The sequence below is a fragment of the Pyrus communis genome, chromosome 16 (assembly GCF_963583255.1).
Source record: "Pyrus communis chromosome 16, drPyrComm1.1, whole genome shotgun sequence".
NCBI classification, from domain to species: domain Eukaryota; kingdom Viridiplantae; phylum Streptophyta; class Magnoliopsida; order Rosales; family Rosaceae; genus Pyrus; species Pyrus communis.
In genome coordinates this window covers 7,791,169-7,802,110 of record NC_084818.1, presented here as the reverse complement: position 1 = coordinate 7,802,110, position 10,942 = coordinate 7,791,169, and the positions used below count along the sequence as shown (strand labels likewise).

Genomic DNA, 10,942 nt, shown 5'->3' with positions numbered 1-10,942 from the left:
TATTGTTTTGGTTGTCAATATTGGGTAAAAGATGGAATAACGGGTAAGGAAAAACCCAATTATGGGACCAGAACAAAATCTCCCTACCATTATCCACTCTCCATCTCATACCCTTAAGAATAACATCCCTACTTTTCAAGATACATTTCCAAGCAAAAGAATGATTATGTCTAATTTTATTATCTAGAAAACTTTCTTTTCTAAGATACTTACTCTTTACTAACTTAACCCACCAGTTATCCTCCTCAGTCATTACCTTCCAACCCAATTTAGTGAGTCAAACATTATTGAAATGATCTAGTCTTCTAACTCCCAAACCTCCCATTTTCTTAGGAGCACAGATCGAATCCCAAGCCACTGGAAATATTTTCTTGTCCCTACCCCAAAAAATAATCCCTACACTCTTTATTAAGCTTATTGATAATCTTGTCAAGACACTTAAAGTAAGACATAACATGATTAGGCATACATGTTAGATTAGAGTTAATTAAAGTAAGCATCCCCGCTCTCGAAAGAGTGTTTGCTTTCCAACCTGCTAGTTTTTACTTAACCTTCTTAAGTAACTCATTACCATTAACTTGGTCTTTCCATAAAGCAATATTATGAATTCCTAGATACTTACCAATAGTAGTTTTATGTTGAATATGTAAAATATTAACAATATCAATTCTAGTTGGAGAAGTTGTATTCTTGGAAAAATACAAGGACGACTTATGAAAAGTTATTTGTTGGCCCGCTGCTTTAGAAAACATATTAAGGATTTGAAGAATATTCCTCGCAACCCTCGTTGTGGCCTTAGCAAACAGGGGACAGTCATCAGCAAACACAAGATTTGTGAATTTAAATCCTCTAGGTTAGGACAAAATACCAATATGAGACTTCGTATTATTTGTTAGGGTATTGAGGTGTCTAATTAATGATTCCATACAAATGATGAAAAAATAAGGGGCAATGGGTCCCCTTGTCTAATTCCCTACTTCGGATAAAAACAACCATGAGGTCGCCCATTTATAAGCACAGAGAATGAAGGAGAAGTAAATGAAGGAGAAGTAATACATTCCATAATTAAATCAACCCAACGGTTATCAAAACCAAATCTAAGTAGAACATACCGAATGTACTCCCAGTGTAAGTAATCATAACCCTTTTCTAGATCCAGCTTGACACCCATAGCTCTAGTTCTTCTTTTCATCGTATTTAAACCAGCAAACATTTCGTGAGCAATAAGAATATTATCCTAAATGGCTCTACCTAGAGCAAAAGCACCTTGATTTTGAGAGATGCAAAGATCTAACAGAGATTTTAGTCTCGTAATGATCTTTGTGATAATTTTGTTTGGTACTTTGATAGACTTTTGGGGTCGGATTGGGTAGGTGGTGTCAATTGTAAGGCTAAATTGGGCAAGCAGACATTCCTCCTCTGTTGTGGTTGACTTTGCCACATATTCGTAGATGAAGAATGTTTAGCTATTTAAAGATGAGTAGGATTTCATATTTAAAATATTTTGTGTTCGAATTACAGAGTTTTGTACTTATGATTAAAATCGTTCGTATTAAGAATCACTTTGTAAAGATTATCTCTGCAAAAAAAGATTAAACTTGAGTCATTTAGTCAATCTATTGTAGCAAATATATAGATGAAATGATTTGTAATGCTTTTACTAATTCCGTTAATATGTTTTTATAAAGTTCGATAACTAATCGACACTAATTTTAATTGATTTTTTTTTTCAAAGACGGCTTTATAGAATGATTTATGATATCAATGGTTCAGATAATAAACACGATGTTCTAAAAATTGACAAAGAACAGTTTTGAATAGGAACTCTTACTCATTTTTTGAGTAGCAAAATATTATTCATTATGACCAAAATGAAGTTGATTTGGAAATAAGGACAATTAATTCATGAATTTGGAATCAGGTATTAATTAAGAAACATCCCTTTTTTTGTTTTGTTAAAATGAATAATGAATTCAATAGTAACAAAAACAAAGCTATATTGCCTGCTATTTCCACAGGCCTGTATCTTCTTTGGCACTACCAAAACATTCACCACAAGGAAAACTGTGGAAATACAGTGCAGATTGTCAATCCCTACAGAAATTCCGTTACAGCTTTTGCCGGAGCGCTTGTTTTCAGTATCATTTCGTCATACTCGTCTTCAGGATTTGATAACGTAACAATGGCTCCTCCCCCGCCTATTGAAGCTTCACCCTCATGTATAACAACAGTTCTGATAACTATGTTGAGATCGAATGTCTGGTTATATGAGAAAAACCCTACGGAGCCTGAGTAGATTCCTCGTGGACCACTTTCGATTGAGTCAAGAAGTTCCATTGACCTCAGTTTTGGTGCACCTGTCATTGAACCCCCTGGAAATGCTGCTCTCACGCAGTCAACTGCACTTACATCTGACCGCTTTTTCCCGCGAATTGTGCTCACCATAGTATGAACAGTAGCATATGATTCCACGTCCATCAGATGGGGCACATGAACAGAGCCAGGCTCACATACACGCCCAAGGTCATTTCTCAGAAGATCAACGATCATCAGATTTTCAGCTTGATCCTTTTCACTGTAGAGGGGGGAGGGAGAGAGAGAGAGAGAGATTAATTCATAGAAGGGGAGAGAAAACCACCTCATTTCTTTCTTGCCAAGTAACTGCATACACACTAGCTGGATATCGAACCCTAGATCTTGTATCGCCCACCCTCATTCTTAAAAGGAAGGATGTGTCATTACTCCCAGATGCTAATGAAGTACTACTCAGTCCCCGTTGTGTTGAGTTGATTTTAAATCTCAAACATGAGAAAACACATCCCGGAGCAGAACAACAACAACCAACACCCAAGCCGTATCCCATTAAGTGGGGTCGGCTGAGAATAGCTCTTCACTGTAGAGGAGGGAAAGAGATACTAATTCATAAAAAGGGAGAGAAAACCACTTCATTTCTTTCTTGCCAAGTAACTGCATACACACTAGCTGGATATCGAACCCTAGATCTTATATCGCTCATCCTCATTCTTAAGGAGGGAGGATGTGTCATCACTCCCAGATGCTAATGAAGTACTATTTAGTCACCATTTGTGTCGAGTTGATTTTAGACCTCAAACATGAAAAAATGCATCCCAGACCAGAAAGTGAGAATAAATCTAGCTAATAGTAGAAAACTAGGATTCTGATAGCAGCTGTTTCACCGGACCAAATTTGTCATCAATTTGACAATAATTATATAAATGGGAAAAAGACATGTGATAATGGTTCAATCCTGTTAAAAAAAAAAAAAAGAGAGATTTTACCTGTATTGCAGTTGTAATTTGCGTTGCTCATCTTCTTCTAGTGTTGCACCACGAGCTATGGTACCCTTAATGGGCTTTGCTTCTAGTATACCATTTCTATCCAACCGTAGAAACCGCTCTGGGGAAGAACAGCAGACACATAGGTTTTCCTTTGAAAAATTAAGCCAGGCAGCATATGGTGCTGGATTTTTTTCTCGAAGGTGAAGGTAAAGTCCTAATGAATCCATTTCCCCAATTCTTTTCCTCATCTGAGTTGTTAGACATAATTCATAGCTTTCACCGTCTTTAATGTATTCCAGACACTTATCGACATCTTTTATATACTCTTCTCTTGATTTATCAACTATAAAACTTCCTTGACATTTTGAAGATCGAAGAGCCTGCAAAGTTGGCTCACCTCCCACCTCTGTAGCAGAAGCTTTTAAGCTGAGAAGCTTCTGTTCTGTATTGTCCAACCATGGCGTCGTACTTGTGCATTCTTCCTTAATAGACAGTATATAAACATCATCGGAGCAGTGATCAATAACTACAAGATTATCGGCAAAGAAAAAGCAAGCATCTGGAGTCTTGGATTTGTGGCAGTTAGACGATGCACCACATTCAACTTTAAGGCTGTATCTGTATAACATGAAATCAATGAATATTAGCCAGCTAACTTAAAGAACCGTGGAAATTAATATTTTTGGATAACAACTGAAATTCAATCCAAGCATAAATATCCGAAAAGCAGAAACCAGAGGAAGGAGATAATGACTTCTTACAACTGAACGGCAATCAGAAATCGTGATAGCTAAAATGTTAAGAGATGTCTAAGATTCAATCAATTTCTTCAGAGCCAACTGCCCATATTGGATTAAACCAAAAAGCAGCCAAAACATAGGAAAGCCGATAAAAACATTGGTACTATTTGCAAGAGACCAAGTTCTGAGAAACTAGTTTGCCACAAACTAAAACAAACAAACAAAAATTGAACTCATGCACCGAGTACTGGATAAGAATAAAAGGATGGTCCGAGAACATTACATTCAAATAAACTTAACTGCATACCCCATGTAGCCAATATATCCACCATGAAAATCAAATGGAAGGCCTTCATAATCCCTTTCATCGTAACAAAATGACAGGAGCTCCTGAAACAAAGACCAAGTAGCCGATATTACTTCACACTCGGAGGACTGAACACGGTAACAAAATAAAAGACAAACATATTCCAAATGGACAGAAGAAGCATTCTGACATAAGTTTATGATCACTGAGATGATCTGTATTTAGTATACCACCGGAAAAATGATAGAATCCCAATAATTCAAGAACAGAAACAAAACAAGATAAGGGGAACTTCAGAAGCCATCTCCAACTTAAAACCTAAAATTTTTAACCAAGAAAATTTAGGTGTTAACCCAAAAACAGTTTTTCTCCTCCAATCTTTCTAGGTTAAATTTTTAGCCCATAAAAGAATAAATTTAGGATAATTTTTTTCTTAAACTTGAAAAAAAATAAAAATAAAAATAAAAAGAAATTATGTAGACTATCATAATTTAATATTATGATCATTTTAACCTAAAAATATTTTGATTCCGATAAATATTGAAAAATCACTAAACTGACACCATGAAACTCATGGAACACTACGAAAGAATATGAAACACATAAAATAATTTTTTTTTAATTACTTTAGCCGTTGGATTTAAATTTGGACCGTTAGATTTTTATTTTTATTTTACCATTGATTTGATCAAATTAGATCTTAGCCGTTTGATTTGATGAACTTATAAATATAAAACTAAAAAAAATACACATATATGATGGGTCAGCCCCACTAACCCAAAGGGAATCCTGGTCTAAATTTGCCCCAGAAATGAGTTTTGGGTTTTAACTCACATTTGCCTGGGTTGGAGCAAGTTGGGGTAAGTTTAGAACCTAAAATTTGAGTTTTATTCCAACAGTTGGAGTAGGTCTAAGACTACACCACAAGCTGTAATTTCACTAATACCTTTTTCAAAAAATCAAGAAAACCTTCGTCCAAAAATGTGCTGCTGCTAGAGCCTTGAGCATCCTCAACAGATAGAAAACCACTTCCCTTCAAAATCTTTTCACTGAAAAATGCGGTATATATCACCATAACATTAAGAACTTCAAATAATTCCACAAGAATTCAATAGGATTATTGAAGAACGAAGGTATTTAGCTAATGGTACTTCCATCTCATGTTATAACACGATACCACCATCAGTGAACAAAAATCCACACAAAACCAAAAGTTCGAATTTTCCCGAATCAATGCTCATTGCTCAGTCATACCTTCTCTCAGATAATTTAAAGGTCAATTGCTTCCAAAGAGTTCCACCTTTTCCTCCCATAAATGAAAAGCGTGCTCTTCTCTGAACATTCAAGAAAACAGAAACAGAGACAATGTGTAAGAAATAATGGTTTTACGACCGCTACTCAAAATAAAACTAAGGTATTATGATAATGTCAAATGCTTCAACTAAACATTCACAGAGCATCATGAGAGAAGGAAAACTCTTGCTAAGATTTGTAACTAGTAAGCAGGAACAAGTGAAATTAACCTACCAAACAAGTTATAATGTGAGATGGACAAACATCAAACTAACCTTTTCTATCGATGAACTGTCCAACCAAAAGGTGTTTTCAGCTTTATGATGTCCAAACAGTTCGCAGAAAATATTTTTTGCTCCACCAACTTTACCAGCCAAGTGCTTAAATTTCTTCCATCTCAACTTCAGATATTTAACACCAGCGCTTGGATGCAAAAGGTTTACCATATCGACCATACCAGAACAACTTGCATTACTTTCACTGTTTTGTACTAAGCTACTTCTAGAAGCCTTGCTATATAGCTGACCATCTGCATTATTTACTAATTGCTGATGTCCGGGAACTTCTGTGAACAGTCGCTGGGGCATCTGCAAGCATGCTAAAATAATTTTACTGGTCAGTTGAAGTTAGAGGCAGTTTATATTTTAATAAATGATAATGATAATAATTATAAAGCATATAACAATACAAACAAATGAAATTAGTACAGCTGGGGTTCTAGACATCTGTGGGATCCTTCAAATGAACACAATGTTCAGGTTTGTCAAAAAGGAATTTGGATCGAAATAACATTCGTAACAAAACCCCTGAAAGTTTCCGAAATCATCCTCAGAAAAGCATAAAAAAAATTGGCATGCATATGAAAGTATGCAATGTCTTCATGTGACTTAGCATGTGCGCACGCAGATATGCGTGCGAGCAAGTGAGATTTCGGCAGAGAGAAATATTGACAAAGGACGTAAAACAAAGAAGAGGATAAAAGGTATTCTGGGAAAAGAGCTCTAGTTTACCTTTATAATCAAAATTTCGCTTCTTGATGAATGACGGTCTCGAATTCAGCCAATACTCCTCAGTGATCTCTCTAAAATTCTTGAATATCTGTCTTCCATGACAGGTTGCAATACTCTCTGGATGGAACTGTGAGCGTCACAGATAAAGTTAAGAGAATATTGCACGTAAAAGCAGAGCCCAAATAATCACAAAAGCAATGAACATGCCACAGACCTGCACACCATAATGAGGTCTGGTAGAATGCATAATGCCCATGAGAACCTTTACACTCTGCATTTTTCCAGAATGATTGAAAGGCGAATAACTTCCATTTTTCAGTTTCTCTGAAAAATATCCCGCAGCATATTCCAAGGAAAAATCAGACTTCTGGGTTTCGATGAAAGAAAGTGCATCCATGGAGGAAGTACATGCTATAGGAATGAGTTCATCTGGAAGTGATTCAGCATCTATGACAAGTGAATGGTACCGAACCACCTGAAATTAGGTAAAGTCGTATGGCTAAGCATAGTTAAGAATAAGTTTCACAATCACCCCAAAAGGTCCATGGTAGCAAAAGCATGCACTTTCAGCAAAACCACATTAAAACATTATAGTTTCAAGAAACCATCTTTAACCTTCTCCAGTTTCTAAGTTTTTTTTCTTTTTACCTGAGGAATGACTAACTTTGGTTCAGCAAAAAAACAGATGGGATTTTGAAAGTATGTGACTTTAGTTAAATATTAATCATAACTCAAATACATGATTGCAATGTGTCTCGAGTTCAGATGAAAACTTAATCTGAGTGGACTTTAAAAAAGTGAATGTATATGCACAAATTAATTACTAATCACATATTCTTCCCAGAGAAAATGGTTTTCAACATCATAGTATACAGAACAGAATCATCTGGATTGAACATTAGAATTCTCAACAATTACCTATTGTTTAGTAGCAAATTGAAAGTGAACAAGTAACTGGAAATACTAAATTATTTTTTCTTATGATGATTAACTTTTAGCAAGATATAAAAATTCAACAAAACAGACCGATGTCATAGAGCAAGCTTGAAATATATGACATCTTTCAAGGATACCCCTACCATGGTACAGCTAATTTAATAACAATATACAAGATTGCAAAAAACCAATGATCTTTGAGTTGAAGAAAAGACTGACCTTGAATCCTGAATCGTGACCAGAAGGGATGCCATTGAAAAGTCTGCACCCATTGTGCTCAACTTCGCTGTATTGGGGAAAAGGAAAGAGTAGAAACAAGAAAGTTAATAAAATGGAACCTACGGGAAACAACAAAATCACTACACCAAAGCTTCAATCATAAATTTCAATTATAAAGCATATTTCCAATTAGTCATGACCAGATATATAAGAAAAAATATGCACCAGTGAGAACCAAAATCTTGTAACAAAACATAACAATACCTCAACCGCCCATGGACTGGTTCAGGTGCGTGGACAACTTTAGCACCATGCGCATAACCTAAAGCCTGTTCAACCAAAGGCATACGGGAGAATCAACATCACTTGGCATGTATATATGATTTTAGGAGTAGCATTTAGAGTCACATAGTTGATTTATTGTACTCTTCCCTAAACGATCTTATTTTGTATGTAACTATTTCAAATTCTAGTTAAGCATCTAGGTACGTTAAAAGAAGAAAAAAAGAAGTATGAAACCAAAATACCTGATGCCCAAGACAAACACCCAAAATAGGGATATCCCAGCAGTCAAGCAGCACCTGAAGACATATGCCTGACAGATTCAAATAGTTTCTAAATGAAATAATCATAAAAAGCTTTAGCATTGAAACCAGACGGAAAAAAAAGGGCTGCAAAAAGAACTCTAAGAGAAAGAAAAACCAACAGAGGAGAAACATATATGCATGGTGCATATAGATAATCTAAAACATGTTGAAAACTATTGAGAGTGATGCCTATCCTGTTAGTCTGCAGCATAAGGGCTATCAACATAAAGCCTTCATCTTTCTATTTTTGGCCCAGATGGAATTCAGAAGTAACAAATAACACAAAAAGAAGATAGTTGCTGAACTATTGCATATGTGCTTCTAGTCACTATCTGCCATACATCGTGGAAATAAGCGCAGAAATAGCATGGCAAAAATAAATTCACTTCTGAAAAACTCACCGATGTCTGCTGGACATGTTGGCGAACCAGGTCCAGGTGATATAACAACATTGTCAAAAGAAGTTTCTTCATACAAGTAATAGCGGATGTCTTTCAATGTCAATTCATCATTCCGCACGACCACAGGAGGCACTGGCACAATTAGAAGCCAAAACGTCAGAGCCAACTTTTGGTAGGCTAACATCAAATATAGTTTTTATTTTCCTTCACCAGGTTATAGATGATGCAAACATTTTGCCCTTGGAAATAATAAACGGACACAGGACATACATAATTCGATACATAGAGACAGGGGAAGGGGTTAGAGTAAAACGTACCCCCATTAATGACAGACAGCTCCTGGTATATATTGTAAGTGTAGCTGTCATAGTTGTCAATCAACAATGTCCTCACAAATTCCAGCTTCCACCCAGGTTCCTTGAGGTTATTCCTTCCCACATATGATCCATTTAAGCACTGAGGCATCAAATTGGAAGACATCACGAGCTTTCCAGCATCATGCTTAGATACTTGAGTGTTATCCTTCTTATTGAACTTATCAACCTTCACTAAGGGTTCAGACTCTAGCATATTCTTGTTTGTATATGGCAGCCCCTCAACCAAAGGGTATCTGAGCTCGGAAGATGACGAACACAAAGTGAAGTTCATTTTCGTACGACTGAGAATGTTAAAATCATACACAAGGGCCCAAACCAGAGCTTCTGCAACACAAAAATGCAGAGAGTTAAATGTTCTTTTTCCTGTACTCCAAGATTATTCTTTTTCCAGCATCCCCAATTAAATGGTTTGACAACAACAATTTACTCACCACTCTTAACTACTCCACTGAATGCACAAAAGTTATAGTTAATACACCTTGACATGTTAACAACAGTTTACTACACTATAACACCAGGAATGCCATTTCTACCACCGCACTAACTGTCGTTAGATGAATGTAATTTTTAAACCAACTGCTAATAAATCTTGAAATTTAAACTCCGACGACAAATGCTCGAAAAGATGCTATCTTTAGTGGTGACTGCTAAACCAGTGAACCAAATGGGTTCATTTCCTTATACAAAATGTGGAATATGTGACAAATATGTAGCTGACATGACATCTGAAATTAATCGTAGGAAGCTAAAGAAAATTACTTTCAAGTCAATAATCCCATGCTTAAACTACCATTTATTCTGCCGGCCAAAAAAATCCCAGAAAGCAAAACATAAACTTGCAGACACAGGAAAAACAAAAGAGGAAGAAGATGAGAAGATAACCTCAGATAGTTAGGGACCTGCAAATACTTGTGAAGTTTGTTGGGTTATATATTTATAACTTGAGAGAGAGAGAGAGAGAGAGAGAGAGAGAGAGAGAGAGAGAGAAATCGTAGGGTTGGTGATGAAATGGGCCCCGGTTGGTGGTGGTGTAGATTGGAGGAGAGAGAGAAGAGAGAGAGAGAGAGAGAGAGGAAGAAGAAGAAGAAGACTGCCCGCCAGCGGAAAGTGGGAAACGGAAAGGAGGGATGTGGGACCCACGAGCACAAACACGAAACGGACAGAGAAATTGGAGGCGGAAGGATCAAGATTCATGTTGTGGAGGGAAATCCTGGGCCGCATGTTGCGGCTTGCTTGGCTGCTACATGGTCCTCTCCTTCATTCGAGTTAAGACTTCCAAAGCCGAATGGTGGGGGGCGCAGAGCACCGTTTTACTATTTTGTTTGGTTTATCAGAAGGCTATACCTTTTTATTTTATTATTATTAATATTTTTTATGACAGAAATTGGACTGGCACTTGTTAATATATTTTTGAAATAAGCATCCACACATCGCCCTTGTAACGATTCTGAGATCGTTCAATTATATACATTTATTGTATATCGTGCGATAAAAAATTATTGTAAATTTTTTTATTTAAAATTAAATATAAACAGTAATTGACGAAAATTGACCACACGATGTACGATGAATGAACGTGATTATAGAATTTCCAAAATCCTCATAAAGAGAATCTAAAAAAGATCCTCGTTCATATTTTTGTATAAGATTTAACATATAAGATTCTCTTTAGATTTCAAGGATGACATCAACCGTCCCTTTTTTTTTCTAATTTTTAATTGTATTAGTTGGTCTCTAAGTCTAAAGATTCATGGTTCATTAATATGATAATTT

The 10,942-nt window shown here is 36.1% G+C and overlaps 1 protein-coding gene across 3 annotated transcripts; it reads right to left on the bottom strand.

The window, feature by feature from the left end:
• Nucleotides 1-1,756: 1,756 nt before the first annotated feature.
• Nucleotides 1,757-10,449, bottom strand: LOC137721532 (aminodeoxychorismate synthase, chloroplastic-like). 3 transcript variants are annotated; one of them, XM_068460624.1, is made up of 14 exons: nucleotides 10,052-10,449; nucleotides 9,110-9,493; nucleotides 8,793-8,924; nucleotides 8,332-8,399; nucleotides 8,069-8,133; nucleotides 7,805-7,871; nucleotides 6,864-7,124; nucleotides 6,650-6,776; nucleotides 5,915-6,237; nucleotides 5,601-5,680; nucleotides 5,293-5,395; nucleotides 4,347-4,429; nucleotides 3,300-3,917; nucleotides 1,757-2,575 (listed from the first exon to the last, which is right to left on the bottom strand). In XM_068460624.1, the coding sequence occupies exons 2-14, from the start codon at nucleotides 9,438-9,440 to the stop codon at nucleotides 2,095-2,097; spliced, it is 2,739 nt and encodes a 912-aa protein (XP_068316725.1). In that variant the 5' UTR covers nucleotides 9,441-9,493; nucleotides 10,052-10,449; the 3' UTR covers nucleotides 1,757-2,094. The 3 variants fall into 3 exon arrangements, with proteins under 3 accessions (XP_068316725.1, XP_068316726.1, XP_068316727.1); XM_068460626.1 differs by lacking the exon at nucleotides 1,757-2,575 and adding an exon at nucleotides 2,584-2,893; XM_068460625.1 differs by lacking the exons at nucleotides 9,110-9,493; nucleotides 10,052-10,449 and having other exon boundaries at nucleotides 8,332-8,385; nucleotides 8,793-8,925.
• Between the last annotated feature and the right edge of the window lie 493 nt (nucleotides 10,450-10,942).